Source organism: Bufo bufo, chromosome 8, assembly GCF_905171765.1.
Source record: "Bufo bufo chromosome 8, aBufBuf1.1, whole genome shotgun sequence".
Classification (NCBI taxonomy): domain Eukaryota; kingdom Metazoa; phylum Chordata; class Amphibia; order Anura; family Bufonidae; genus Bufo; species Bufo bufo.
In genome coordinates this window covers 186,484,636-186,500,747 of record NC_053396.1, presented here as the reverse complement: position 1 = coordinate 186,500,747, position 16,112 = coordinate 186,484,636, and the positions used below count along the sequence as shown (strand labels likewise).

The 16,112-nt window shown below is 44.2% G+C and overlaps 1 protein-coding gene across 2 annotated transcripts in view; it reads left to right on the top strand.

Annotated features, from left to right (window-relative positions):
• Positions 1–16,112, top strand: part of LOC121009418 (cytochrome P450 2G1-like) — a 130,878-nt gene that overhangs the window by 74,760 nt on the left and 40,006 nt on the right. The window contains exon 9 of one of the 2 annotated variants that reach the window (XM_040442529.1): positions 11,156–11,437. The exons of the other annotated variant lie outside the window; for it this stretch is intronic. Coding sequence (XP_040298463.1) covers positions 11,156–11,340 — 185 coding nt within the window. The 3' untranslated portion in view covers positions 11,341–11,437. Of the gene's footprint in view, positions 1–11,155; positions 11,438–16,112 lie in introns of those variants that run through there. 2 annotated transcript variants of the gene reach the window in all.

The following is a 16,112-nucleotide window of genomic DNA, read 5'->3' as shown; positions in this document are numbered from 1 at the left end:
GTTTCCCATACTCCCAAAATTATCTAACAGATAATAATTTGATGAGCTTGTTTTCTCACAGAGATATCTGTGCCTCCTCTGCTACACCAATGGGTGATTGATGGTTAGTTAAAATAACACATCTTTACAGATACTCTTTAACAAAGTCTATACTTAAACTGTTTCCATCATATAATAGGAATATATGTGTTCTTACTGAGAAATATATATGATAACAAATACATAAACATTCTTAATAATATGTAACAATATAAAACAATACATATGTCTTATTGGTTTTCTTATACAAAACTAAGGTTGATTATACGGGTATATAGATATTACAGATTTTCTGCTTCATTAATAAATGCCAAACTGTAGAGGTAATTAGCATCAGCTACGTCCAGAGAACATCCTTATCTCCTGTCATAAATCCATAAGGAGACAAGAACGACTCCTCTCATCTTGGTACATCTACGGAGAAGAAATTATATGAACTTCCCATGAACCTGTCTCGGCCATCTTTAAAATACATAACATATAATAATATGGCCTCTCATAAGTTTATATAATCAAATCCACTATAACTATAATATTTAGATAAATGTTTTTTATACTTATGAAAAAGCACAACATCACTACAGTGCATCCCACAGCTGCTGAAAGGTGTGTGTGGGAGGGATCCAAAGAGATAACACTATGATCAAATTGGTCCCACAGATGCCCAATTCTGGTCAATACTTGGGGAATAGGGGGCCAAGGTAGTATATGGAAGTTTTGGTAATGCTCTTCCAACCAATGTCTTCCAGCATTTCTATCTTTGTGACATGTTGCATTGTCTTGCTGGAAGATCCCATCCACCCCAGGGAACACAAACAGCATATATGGGTGTAAGTGATCTGCAAGGGTGGATTCCCATTCCCTTATACATGGATGAATGGGCCCACAACATGCCATTAAAACATTCCTCAGACCATAACGCTGCCACCACCAGCTTGAGTACTTCCTGCAATGGTTCTCTGATTTTTCTCTTCTGACATGCCAATGTTGATCCATTTAATGAAGCAGAAAACATGACTCATTGCCCTTTGGCAATCAGTGGAGGTCCAATTCGATACTGCTGAGAAAACTGCCTTTTCTGGTGATGCAAATTTTTTTTTAACAGAGGTGCAGTGATCATCTGCCTGCTTTGGAGCACCGTATGCTGTAGGGTTTGCTGAACTGTTCTTTTATATAAACATCTGGTAGTCCACTGGTTCATTTTGGTGGTGATCTGCTCAATCTAACGTATCGGTCCACCCCTGCACATTCACCTCTCACATCAGAGAAAAGACAACTGAAGCAGGACTGTTACAAAAAAAGCCAAAATAGAACATTTGGGTGCACGCCTCCAGTCAGATCGGATCCAAGCTCTCACCAGTCCACAAAAACAATGAAGAAGGCAGCTCTCCAGTGCAAGGAGGTTGTTTTATTTGCTAAATGACAGAAAGCAACTGATTGCATCCATTTTCAAACCATAGCTGCATTGAGCAGCTGAAACATTGACTCCGATTTTTGCAACTCACCCCTTTTACCTATGACAGCATTAAGGGATATGAGTGCAGGCATTACTATTGTACAACCTATATACCCACCAAGCCAGTTCACAACACATGGCTTCCTTCATGAGCTACGCACTGTTGCTGAAGCCAAAAGTAGGAAGTGGTCATACTCATGTGTAAAAAGTATGACCACCATGGTGATGGATCATGTGACGGACCATGTGATGAGCGTAGTGACGTCATCAAAGGTCCTATTCCTCACAAAAGAAGACAGAAGATATGCCGGCGGCGCGAACAAGTGGATTAAGGTGAGTTAAAATTATATATTTTTTTTTTTAACCCCTCCAGCCCTATTGTACTATGCATTCTGTATTCAGAATACTATTATTTTCCCTTATAAACATGTTATAAGGGGAAATAATACAATCTACACTACAAATAACTCAAACCTGAACCTGTGTGAAGAAGTTCGGGTCTGGGTACCACAGTCAGTTTTTTATCACTCGCGTGCAAAACACATTGCACCCGCGCCATAAAAACTGAACATCGGAACTCAATCGCATTCAAAACTGACTGCAATTGCGTACCTACTCGCGCGGGTTTGCCGCAATGCACCGGGACACATCCGGACCTAATCCGGACACGCTCGTCTGCAAGGGGCCTAAGAGTGACACCTGTCACCTGCCTGTCATACTGACGCACAGTAACTTTTTCACTACCACAGCGCACTAGCCATACATGTTTCTGCAATGCACAGTGAGGTACACCGAAATACATTCACCTTGCAGCCGGGAAATAGCAGATTTTTAATACATTTCGTCACTAATAATTAAGATCTAATCAAATTTTGGGGGGGAAATTCAGCAAAGCGTCCAAATCGAATTTTTCAAAACTTCGCTCATCTTTAGTTATATTACTTAGGAACTCATGCAGAAAATAAGTGCAGTAAACCAGTCCTCTCATCAAATAAAAATTGTATGAAGAATTTAACCACCTCCCGTCCGCCCATTGAATATAAACGTCCGGGAGGTGGTTCTCTATCTCTGAATGGACGTTTTAAAACATCCATTCAGAGATCGCAGCTGCACGCTAATCATGCAGCTGCTGATCAGGTTGCCCGCTGTCAGTGAATGCAGGGCAACCCTTAGAGAAGGCAAGGACAGTTCCCAGGTGTCCCTGCCTTCTAGATCGCTGTATACACAGCGCTTACCGAGCGCTGTGTGTACAGAGCAGGAAGCGCTATGCGCTTCCTGTTCTGGCCCGGTGGTCATGTGATCGCCTGGGCCGGGAGAGTGCAGAAGCTGTGAGGTCTTTCAGAGACCTCGATCAGCCCTGCACTGAGGCTGTACATCGCTGTATTGCGCTGTACAGCCTCTCTGGGGGGTGCATTTCTCCTGTAGCTGGCAGAAATGTACTGTAATGTCAGAAAAAAATGTATGTATGAAAAAAAAAAAAAAGGGAAGTAAATGTCCCCCAGAGGTCTTGTATGACCTTATGGGGGAAGCAAAAAAAAATTCCCCATGTAAGGAATAAAAGAAAATAGAAAAAATAAAATAGACATATTTGGTATTGCCGCGTCCGTGAAGGTCGCCTCTATAAATATATCAAATGATGGACCCAGTCCGATAAACACCATAAAAAAATAAAAAAACGGTCTCAAAAAAAGCTATTTTTGTCACCTTACATCACAAAAAGTGCAATACTAAGTGATCAAAAAGGCTTATGTCCCACAAAATGGTAACAATAAAACCTTCACCTCATCCTGCAAAAAATGAGCCCCTACATAAGAAAATCGCTAAAAAAAAAAAAAATATATAGCTCTCAGAACATGGAGACACTAAGGCCCCTTTCACACGGGCGAGTTTTCCGCGCGGGTGCAATGCGTGAGGTGAACGCATTGCACCCGCACTGAATCAGGACCCATTCATTTCTATGGGGCTGTTCACATGAGCGGTGATTTTCACGCATCACTTGTGCGTTGCGTGAAAATCGCAGCAAGCTCTTGTAATAACCGGCGTCACGCAAAGGGAGGGAAATGGGAAGGCCCTGTCCAAGGGAGAGGGAAAGGTGGTGACCCCTGACTCACCTTGCGGCTGGCACCTGACTGCCCTGATGTCCCTAGACGGGTTCCTCACCCGTACGCCGATCACGTGCCTAAACCCTGGCTTTCCCTAAGATGAGCCCTATGTAGTGAACGGGGCGGTGGGATCACTAGTCCGCACCACTGACACTAAGAGGAAAACACCAAGGAGAGGACAGACAATACAGATAAACATATAATCCCAGGTGGGCGACAACAGCAGACAACAAAGGCCCAACAGGGATCCGGAGGGTAACGTTCTGGAACAACAACCAGAGAACACAGTTACACAGCTCCAGTGGGTCAGTATAGGAGTCCAGGCAGGAAGCTCTATATTTGGCAACCAGAGAAGTGGGAGAGGGGAATATAAGGAGGTTGGGAGTGCTGGACAAGAAACAGCTGAGGAGAAGGAGCTACGGATCCCTGAGTGAGCCAAAAAGGGTTGCAAGGCAAACCCAGAAAGCTACCATTACGAAACAGCACTATCTTTCTACATAGAGCCGCAGCCACCCGCTGCGACTTCCTGACCCCGGGTATAACGGAGTCAGGCGTGGCTCTTGACACCCTCGTGACAGTACCCCCCTCTCTACGAGGGGCCTCCGGACACTCAGGACTAGGTCTCTCAGGATGAGAGGCATGAAAAGCCTGAACTAACCTGTCGGCGTTTACCTCAGACGCTGGAACCCACATTCTTTCCTCGGGACCGTAACCCCTCCAATGCACCAGATATTGAAGAGAGCGGCGGACCCGACGAGAATCAACAATTTTGGATATTTGAAAGTCTAAATTACCATCTACAACAACAGGAGGGGGTGGCAGCGGTGACGGTTCTAGAGGTGGAACATATTTCTTGAGTAACGACTTATGGAAGACGTTATGGATTTTAAAAGTCTGAGGTAACTCCAGGCGAAAAGCCACGGGGTTAATGATGGCTACTATTTTGTAAGGGCCAATAAACCTAGGACCCAGTTTCCAAGAGGGAACCTTTAATTTAATATTCCTAGTAGACAACCACACATAGTCATTCACTCCTAGGTCCGGACCTGGCGACCGTCTCTTATCAGCCATGCATTTATATTTACCTCCCATATTTTTCAAGTTAGCTTGCACCTTCTGCCATACAGATGAAAGAGATGACGAAAACCGTTCCTCTTCGGGAACCCCAGAAGACCCCCCCTCTTTGAAAGTACAGAATTGGGGATGAAAACCATATGCACCAAGAAATGGTGACTTACCCGTAGATTCCTGACGGCGATTATTTATGGCAAACTCAGCTAACGGTAAATATGATGACCACACCTCTTGTTTTTCAGACACAAAACATCTTTGATATGTCTCAAGGTTTTGGTTGGTACGCTCAGTCTGTCCATTCGACTGAGGATGGAAAGCTGAGGAAAAGGACAAGTGTATCCCCAACCGGGAACAAAAAGCTTTCCAAAATTTAGAAATAAACTGGGTTCCCCGATCCGAAACAACATCGGAAGGGACCCCGTGAAGCTTCACGATTTCACTGATTAATACCTGAGCAAGAGTCTTAGCATTAGGTAGTGCGGGTAACGCAATGAAGTGTACCATTTTGCTAAACCTGTCCACTACTACCAAGATAACTGTTTTACCCGCAGACAAAGGTAAGTCAGTGATAAAATCCATTGACAGATGTGTCCATGGCCTATTGGGAATGACAAGTGGCTATAAAGACCCTGCAGGACATGTATAAGAGACTTTCGCGCTCGCACAAGTAGAACAAGAAGACACAAAATCCATTACATCCTGACGCAACATTGGCCACCAAAAACGACGAGACAATAGCTCCAAGGTTGCTTTACTACCCGGGTGCCCAGCAAGTGCCGAATTATGATGTTCCTTTAATAATTCGAGACGCAGGTTCAACGGTACAAACAATTTCTCTGAGGGGCAAGAGGCCGGGGCGTCCCCCTGGGCCTCTAACACCTTCCCCTCCAGAACAGAGTGTACCGCAGAGACAACCACTCCTCTTTGTAGAATGGGTACCGGATCACTCACATTACCCCCTCCAGGGAAACAACGAGATAATGCATCTGCCTTGGTATTTTTTGCCCCAGGACGATAGGTAATAACAAAGTTAAACCTGGTAAAAAATAGCGACCACCTAGCTTGTCTAGGGGTGAGACGCTTAGCTGATTCGAGGTACAGAAGGTTTTTGTGGACCGTAATCACAGTGACGGGGTGGATTGCCCCCTCTAAAAAGTGACGCCATTCTTCAAACGCTAGTTTAATATCTAATAGTTCCCTATTGCCAATATCATAGTTCTTTTCTGCTGCAGATAGTTTTTTAGAAAAGAACGCACAAGGACGCCATTTGCCAGGAGACAGACCCTGAGACAGCACAGCCACCACTCCCACCTCTGACGCATCTACTTCAACAATAAAAGGTTGGGAGACATCAGGTTGGATTAGTACAGGTGCCGAGGTAAACCTCTCTTTTAGAGAGGAAAAAGCAATTTTAGCGGCGTCAGACCATTTAGAAAAATCAGTCCCCTTCCTAGTCATGTCAGTAAGGGGTTTTACAATCACCGAATAATTTTTAATGAATTTTCTATAGAAATTTGCGAAGCCCAAGAACCGTTGCAGTGCTTTGAGGTTCTCAGGAAGATCCCAATCTAAAATTGCCTGGACCTTCCTAGGATCCATACGGAAACCTGAAGCCGATAATAAATAACCTAGGAACTGTATTTCCTGAACGGCGAAGACACACTTTTCAATTTTAGCATATCATTTATTCGTCCGTAGGACCTGCAGTACCTGTCTGACATGCACCTCATGTGTTTTCAGATCAGACGAATAATTTAAAATATCATCTAGGTATATCACCACAAACCTGCCGATAAGATGACTAAAAATGTCATTAACGAAATGTTGGAAGACAGCAGGAGCATTGGTCAGACCGAAAGGCATGACTAGATTTTCATAATGCCCCTCAGGGGTGTTAAAAGCTGTCTTCCACTCATCCCCTTCCTTGATACGAATCAGATTGTAGGCCCCCCTAAGATCAAGTTTGGAGAACCACCTAGCACCCGCAATCTGATTAAATAGGTCAGGAATGAGAGGAAGAGGGTATGGGTCTCGGATGGTTATCCGGTTTAATTCGCGAAAATCTAGGCAAGGACGCAGGCCCCCATCTTTCTTTTGTGTCCCTTAGCCAAGCTCTCGGAGATATAATCTTTCATGGCTTGTCTCTCGGGACCCGAAAGATTATATAACCTGGTCTTGGGTAATTTTGCACCGGGAATCAGGTTAACCGGGCAATCATAAGGACGGTGAGGTGGTAACTTCTGACAACCCTTTTCAGAAAAAACATCCTTAAAGTCCGAAACAAATGTAGGTAGGGTAGCTATGGAGGCGACTAAACAATTGCTATTTAAGCAATTTTCTCTGCAATGCTCACTCCACTCCAATATCTCCCTGGCCTGCCAATCCACCACTGGATTGTGCGCTACCAACCAGGGAAGACCCAACACCACCGGAGTGGGAAGCCCCTCCAGAACATAACATGAAAGCAACTCGTTATGGTGGTCCCCTACCCGAAGGTGTAAGTTATGGACAATGTGAGTGAGGTTTCTCTGAGACAGAGGAGCAGAATCAATAGCGAATATGGGAATAGGTCTATGTAGCGTACAGAGAGACAAACCCATAGTGTGGGCAAAATGGGCATCTATCAAATTTACTCCTGCTCCACTGTCTCCGTCTTAACGCCAAAAACAACAACCGCTGGCAACACAAATTGCGATGTTCGTATGGAGGAAACGTATACCCCCCGGCTGACATCCTCCACACAGCCTGGGGTTAGTAGTTTTCCGACGGTCTTTTGTTTTTGAGGAAGGAAGGACAGACATTAATAAAATGACCCCTCTCCCCACAGAAAAAACAAACCACACGCCTACGGCGAGCCTCAGGAGGATGGACCTGACGAGTAGTTCCTCCTAGCTGCATAGGCTCGTCTAAGTCCGTACAGACTAACTGCTGCTTGGGAGGGGTTACCAATTGCTTCGGATTTTTCAATCTGTCCCTAAGACGTCTATCTATTCTGATAGAAAGGGACATAACCGCATCAAAGGAAAAGGGAGTCTCATACAGCGCAAGCGTATCCTTAATCTTTTCGGATAACCCAGAGCAGAACTGACTCCTGAGAGCTGGGTCGTTCCACTGGGTATCCGTAGCCCACCTACAGAACTCTGAGCAATACTCCTCTTCTGGCCGCTCTCCCTGTAGGAGTCTCCGTAATTTTGATTCAGCCAGTGCGACTCGGTCAGGGTCGTCATATATGAGACCCAAGGCCCCAAAAAATTCATCCACTGACCGGAGAGCCTGGGAATCAGTGGGTAAAGAGAACGCCCAGGATTGCAGGTCCCCCTGCAGCAGGGAAATAACAACCCCCACACGCTGTTCTTCATTACCAGAGGAGTAAGGGCGCAGCTTAAAATATAATTTACAGGCCTCACGGAACGTCACAAATTTGTCCCTTCCCCCAGAAAATCTGTCAGGAAGAGCAACCTTGGGTTCTGCAACAACCTGGTTACCTGTAGCAACCGCTGGGCTTGCAGTCTGTTGCAATTGCTGCTGTTGCTGGAGGATCGACGCCTTCAATCCTGCCACCTCCAAAGACAGGCCTTGAAGTTGCTTTGACAAAGCAGCAATTGGATCCATACTGGATTCTAAGTAGGTAGAAAGAAAAAGTATATATATTTTTTTTTTTTACCTACACAAAATAAGGGCCAGATATAATGTAATGACCGGCGTCACGCAAAGGGAGGGAAATGGGAAGGCCCTGTCCAAGGGAGAGGGAAAGGTGTTGACCCCTGACTCACCTTGAGGCTGGCACCTGACTGCCCTGACGTCCCTAGACGGGTTCCTCACCCGTACGCTGATCACGTGCCTTAACCCTGGCTTTCCCTAAGATGAGCCCTATGTAGTGAACGGGGCGGTGGGATCATTAGTCCGCACCACTGACACTAAGAGGAAAACACCAAGGAGAGGACAGACAATACATACAAACATATAATCCCAGGTGGGCGACAACAGCAGACAACAAAGGCCCAACAGGGATCCGGAGGGTAACGTTCTGGAACAACAACCAGGGAACACAGTTACACAGCTCCAGTGGGTCAGTATAGAAGTCCAGGCAGGAAGCTCTATATCTGGCAACCAGAGAAGTGGGAGAGGGGAATATAAGGAGGTTGGGAGTGCTGGAGAAGAAACAGCTGAGGAGAAAGAGCTACGGATCCCTGAGTGAGCCAAAAAGGGTTGCAAGGCAAACCCAGAAAGCTACCATTACGAAACAGGGTATACCGGGTATAACGGAGTCAGGCGTGGCTCTTGACACCCTCGTGACAGCTCTATTTTGTGCGTTTTTCACGCAACGCAGGCCCCATAGAAGTGAATGGGGCTGCGTGAAAATCGCAAGCATCCGCAAGCAAGTGCGGATGCGGTGCGATTTTCACGCACGGTTGCTAGGAGACGATCGGGATGGGGACCCGATCTTTATTATTTTCCCTAATAACATGGTTATAAGGGAAAATAATAGCATTCTGAATACAGAATGCATAGTACAATAGGGCTGGAGGGTTAAAAATAAAAAAAAATTAACTCACCGAGTCCACTTGATCGCGTAGTTGCGGATCTCTGTCTTCTTCTGTAATGTTGAGCTGCCGGCTAAGGACCTGTGGTGACGTCACATCACATGATCCAATCACATGGTCCCTCACCATGTTGATGAACCATGTGATTGGACCATGTGATAAGCACAGTGACATCATCAAAGGTCCTATTCCTGTGCACAGCAAAGATGAAGACAGAAGAGAAGTCGGGCTGCGCGATCAAGTGGATTAAGGTGAGTTAAATTAATTTGTTGTTTTTTTTTAACCCCTTCAGCGCTATTGTACTATGCATTCTGTATTCAGAATGCTATTATTTTCCCTTATAACCATGTTATAAGGGAAAATAATACAATCTACAGAACACCGATCCCAAGCCCGAACTTCTGTGAAGAAGTTCGGGTTTGGGTACCAAACATGCCGATTTTTCGTACGCGCGTGCAAAACGCATTACAATGTTTTGCACTCACGCGGAAAAATCGCGCATGTTCCCGCAACGCACCCGCACCTTTTCCCGCAATGCGTGTGTGAAAGAGGCCTAAAACATCTTTTTTTTGTTTCAAAAATGCTATTATAGTGTTAAAGTGAAATAAATAAATAAAAAGTATACATATTCGGTATCACCGCGTCCGTAACAACCAGCTCTATAAAAATATCTCATGACCTAACCCCTTGGGTAAACACCGTAAAAAAAAAAAGCCATTTTTGTCACCTTACATCACAAAAAGTGTAACACCAAGTGATCAAAAAGGCATATGTCCCACAAAATAGTACCAATAAAACCGTCACCTCATACCGGAAAAAATTATCCCTACATAAGAAAATCGCAAAAAAAATAGAAAAAATATATAGCTCGCAGAACATGGACACATTAAAACAATTTTTTTGTTTCAAAAATGCTATTATTGTGTAAAACTTAAATAAATAAGAAAAAGTATACATATTCGGTATTGCCACGTCCATAATGATTTGCTCTATAAAAATGTCACTTGACCGAACTCCTCAGGTGAACGCTGTAAAAATAAATAAATAAAAACTGTGCTAAAACAACCAATTTTTGGGTCACCTTGCCCCATAAAGTGTTATAATGAATGATCAAAAAATCATATGTACCCAAAAATAGTACCAATAAAACTGGCACCTTATCCCCTAATTTCCAAAATTGGGTCACTTCTTGGGAGTTTCTACTGTAAGGGTGCATCAGGGGACTTCAAATAGGACATGGCATCTAAAAACCATGTGGCGCTCCTTTTTTTTCTGCGCCCTGCCGTGTGCCCACACAGCAGTTTATTACCACATGTGGGGTGTTTCTGTAAACCGCAGAATCTGGGTAATAAATATTTTGTTTGGCTGTTAACCATCGATGTGTTAACGAAAAAATTGGATTAAAATTGTAAATCTGCCAAAAAAGAAAATTGCAGATTTTTCTAAATCTTTGGTAAATTTGGGATTTTTTCATAAATAAAGGTGAAGTATATTGACTCAAATTTATGACTAGCATGAAGTACAATGTGTCACGAGAAAACATTCTCTGAATGACTTAGATAAGTAAGAGCGTTCCAAAGTTATTACCACATAAAGTGAGATATGTCAGATTTGCAAAATTAGGCCTGGTCAGGAAGGGAGCAAATGGCCCGGATGTGAAGTGGTTAAGAGATCAAAAAAATCACTGATATGTGATGAAACCCAACAGTATGGGTTCAATTGTACTCCAATGCTCCCACAGTGGAAATAAATATTCACACAGTGGCCACTAAAATTGCTCTTCACTATGGTTTATCAATCGAGGTAGTGAATAGGGACCCCATTCTCTATTAACTCAGAATTGCCTTAAAGGACAATTAAAATGTTTCTTTTTTTAAATCTCTCAACCACTTTAAGTTTAGCTTGACTTCTTATTGTGTATGCTTGTTCTGTCTTCTCAGGCAAACGTGTGTGTATGGGAGAAGGCCTGGCTCGCATGGAGCTCTTCGTCTTTCTAACCACCATACTGCAAAAGTTTACCTTGGAGCCGACAATAGACAGAAAGAATTTGAGCATAAGACCAGAGCCCAACACCAACGCTTCAAGACCTTATCCATACCAGATGAAGGTTGTCCCTCGTTTCTGAGTTCCGGACAAGCTTTTTGCATAAAGGAAATTTAGAAGTTCTAGAACTTACAAATTCAGAAGGAAGCTCTAATGTTTGAAAGATATCAAATGAAAAAGAAAAGCATACACTTTTTTATTTTTAGTATTTGATATGTCAGGATTAATTGAAATATTCTGTTTTAATAAAACTTTGGAATGCACCGTGTCCCCTGTACACTGTATGTACTTTTTCTGTTTTTCAGGATTTTTCTTTTAAATTGAGGCTAATATGCTACCTGGTACCTTTTGAACTGAGCTAAATCTTTTTTTGCTTGTTGCATGTGTATTAGGGCTAATGGGACCGGAAAAGATGCGGACAGCACACAGAGTAACTCCGTTCTACGGCCCTGCTAAAAAAACAGAACATGTCCTATTCTTGTTTGTATCACAGAGAAGGATAGGACTGGTCTATTTACGGCCAGACCTTGCGGAACATACGCAGCCGGTATCCGTGTTTTGCAGATATGCAATTTGCAGATTGAAAAAACGGTACGGCTGTGTGCATGAGGCCTTATTTTGGTTAGTTTATTCTTTGTCTTTCAAAAATAGCCAATACCAGGGGCATAGCTAAAGCCTCATGGTCCCTGGTGCAAGAGTTCAGCTTGGGCCCCCATCCCTCAGCGACTTGTGGCAAGGGGCAGGGGTGCACCTAACCTTTCTGATGCCTGAGGTAAAAATTAAAATGGCACTCCCCCTCATGCCAAACTCTTAACCTAGCCTCTTCTCTACAGCCCTACTGTTAAAGGCATACTTGGAAAACATTACATACAGCTCTACAAAACATACAGGGTAATACAGCGCCCCATACCTCTTACATCCAGTCACGTCTCCTCTGATGTAGATGTTCTCTTTCTTCAGCTTCTCCATTCAGACGCCCCGCCCCTTTCCCAATCAAAGTACGTCTCCCTTCCTCCTTGGCCCTGCAGCCAGCCACCAAATCCTTTCGTCTGCTGTGCTCTGCTGTTTCCCCTGCCTAATATCGCTACAGCAGCAGAGCACTGTGTGAGAGAGAGGGCCCGGCAGGGTTAGCAGCGCTTCACGGCTCTAACCTCCTGACCTCCAACCACTGACCTGGAGAGCAATGGCCTGCAAGGTAGTGTAAATTCTATGAGCTGTTGGGATTCCCATATCCCACAGGGACACAAGCATCAGACTGCACACTCTATATGACCGTTATCTAATCGCTCACACGCTGAGCTGCAGAGGGGGACACACTAGGGTGCTGACGGCTGGTTAAACCTATGGTGTTATGTAGGTGTAGCAGGGAGTTAGTAGTTGTGTTGGTGTGTGTATGAATATGTGTGTGTATAATATATATAAATATACACACATACACACACAGAGACCTGTTCACAGCTTATTCACCTCACTGTAGCTTCTGTAAGAAGGCACAAGGGGCCGTCATTGATCGAAGGTATGTGTCACCGAGGTTCCTGGCCTCGGTGAGGTAAGAGCCGGTAGTTTTAAGTGTCAGAGGCAGCTAGTGCTGATTGACACTGTTTGTTGTTAGTATGGCTGTAATGCCGATCCGGCTCTTACTGGGAGTAGCCAAAGTGCTGGGTGGGTGGCTTCTCTCCACGCTCCATTGGCCTATATAAAACCCAGCCAGCAGTCTCATCTGGGTGTGCATGATCCTCCATCTGGCAGGGAAGCTGTGGAGACTCTGTTTTGGAATCTGTGAATTGGTGCCGTGCTAAAGTCTTAAAAAGCCACATGCTGGGAAACAGGCACCTAAAGCCTGCTGTGGACGGCTGGGAGAAAGACTGCTAACCAGGTGAAGATTTTGTTCTATGAACATTGCATGGTCTGAACAAACACCAAGAATGTGAACGGTCATTTTTTGTTTTTCTTAATGTGTGTATAAACACCGAACTGTTTAAGTTAAGGACTTTGTAATTGCCTCTATACTGTGTCCGCTAGGCTGTCTACCAGAGCAAATACACATATGCTTGAAATTCTGAAGGGTGTTTCAGGCTCTGCCCCTCATTGCCTTATTACTATTTCTAATAGTGCAATGAGGGGCAGGGACTGGATTCCCCTCAGAATTTGAAGTATAAGTCTATGTATTGTTATTAGTGTTGAGCGGACTTGTGTTTTAAGTTCGGGATCCTGTTATGGATGACACATCCGAAGTCGATTCACATAAAACTTTGTTTCAATACTGTACGGAGCGAGCGCTCCGTACAGTATTAGAATGTATTGGCTCCGATGAGCCAAAGTTATTACTTTGCGAGACTTTGCGTAATAACTTCATAAATTGATTTCTACTGTAAAGTACATATCCCGAACTCGGGTTTGGTTCCACTTGGAACCGAACCCGAGTTCGGGAAATGTTTTTTTTACAGTAGAAATCAATTTATTAAGTTATTACGCAACAGTGGCATGGCGGCGGTGGTGGCATGGTGGCAGCAGCATTCATACAGAAAATGATGGTTGGTAGGCCGCAGTAGTGGCATGATGGCAGAAATTGCACGATTGAGGAAGCAGCAGAAGAAGAAGCAGTACAGAACATGACAGTTGGCAGGACACAGCATAAACATGATGGCAGGAGTGGCATGATGGAGGCAGGCAGGCAGCAACAGTGGCAAGACGTGGCACGGTCAGCAAGGCCAGATCTATACATTTGCCTCAGCCAGTGGAGTGTGAAAATCCTCCCTAATCCAGGCTTGGATCATTTTTACAAAAGTGATGTTTGGGTGTCACCAGGCTCCCTACGTCAATGAAAACCCTCTCTGAGATGCAACTGGAGGCTGAGCAAGAAAGAAGTAAGAGACTGTGCCACTGTTCCAGTCTGCCTGCCCAGAAATCCACTGGGTCAGGGAACAGGGTATGCACCAGAGACTGGGCTTATTGTAGGTAGACCTAAACCTGGGCGTTCAGGTGGGAATTTTAAGCTTGCTAAGTGGCCTCAGCCTGGCACTGCATGTGCAAAAACCGATCCATCATGTTGCGGAGACTAAAATGGCTTCTGCTGCTGTTCTTCTTTGTCGCTAGTGATGAGCGGCAGGGGCAATATTCAAATTAGCGTTATTTTGCGAATTTATGGGTGAATATTCGTTATATATTTGCGAATTCCCGATCTTCAAATTTAAATCGCAATTTAAAATTTGCGTATTGCTCATGCGCAAAACGGGAGTGGCCAAGTTCAGCAACTGTCGGAAGTTTGTGGAGATTAGAAAAGATTGTTGGAAGCAATTTTTGCGACAGTGAGGAAGAACTCCTGATCACTGTAAGTAATTTCACATTACAGCAGTGTATTTGATTACATTTCACATGCATGTCAGAACAATCGCTTTAGGCTACTTTCACACTTGCGGCAGAGTAGATCCGGCAAGCAGTTCCATCGCCGAAACTGCCTGCCAGATCCGTCAAAACGTAGGCCAACTGATGGCATTTGTAAGACTGATCAGGATCCTGATCCGTCTTACAAATGCATTGAAATGCCAGATCCGTCTTTCCGGTGTAATTTATTTTTTTCCGTCTGCGCATGCGCAGACCGAAAGGATGGATCCGGCACTAATACAATCCTATGGAAAAAAATGCCAGATCCGGCATTCAGGCAAGTGTTCAGTTTTTTGGGCCAGAGATAAAACCGTAGCATGCTGCGGTATTTTCTCCATCCTGAACAGTCAAAAAGACTGAACTGAAGACATCCTGATGCAAACTGTACGGATTGTTCTCCATTCAGAATGCATGGGGATGAAACTGATCAGTTATTTTCCGGTGTAGAGCCCCTAGGATGTAACTCTATGGCTACTTTCACACTAGAGGCACGGACCTCCAGCAGGCTGTTCCGTCGGGTGAACAGCCTGTCGAATCCGTCCTGCCGCTAGTGAAAGTGTGCCCCCAGACTGCCGCTCCGTCCCCCATGACTATAATGGGGGCGGGGCGGAGATCCTGTGGAGGCACGGCAGCACACGGCGAGAGGCTGCCGGGATAAATGTTGGACATGTCGTAGGCAAGTGTGAAAGTACCCTTATATGCAGATAGAGTGTTATAAAATATTTGTGATTGCGAAAATCGCCACTTATGATCCAATTTTTTTTTCGCAATACATATAACTTCATATTTTATCAGATCTAAGTAGATTTAACTGATTGGTGCACTAAGTATTGTTGTGACATCACAGCACAATGTCTGTAGCATGTATGTATGGACAGCAGATAAATATCTCTCACATGCACATTGCACATCCGTTTTCTGGCCGCACACTATATACCACACACACACACACACACACACACACACACACACACACACAGTCTATAGATTAGAGTTTGTATCCTGTTGGAATGGTGAGGACTCAGGAGAAGCTTTTTTTTGTCTTACCGCCTTGTATTTGCTGGTTCATTTAGAGTTACCCAGGGTGCACCATGGTGAGGCCAATATCCAATTGCTCAGACCCCACACACATACAATCGCAATAGAATCCGATCTTATAAAGGTAACATATCAGAAGGGTTGCTTTAGGAAAAGTGATGCATTTATGCCATTTTCTACAGGTAAGGTAAGGTCAAATCAGTAAGCCGCTGTCGCTCCACATCTCATTGTCTTCCCACCTTTTACCCCTGCTGCTTGACAATGTGTATTGCTGCTTAGCTGACTTGAAACCAAAATATCAAAAATATATTTTTTTTTGCGTTCATTTTTCCCTGTTTTATTACATTTAATGTACAGTATATAAAGTAATACTATCACTATGGTTATTTGCCATGTTCTTGGCCATGCTGCTTGCTTGTCTGTTGACTTTAG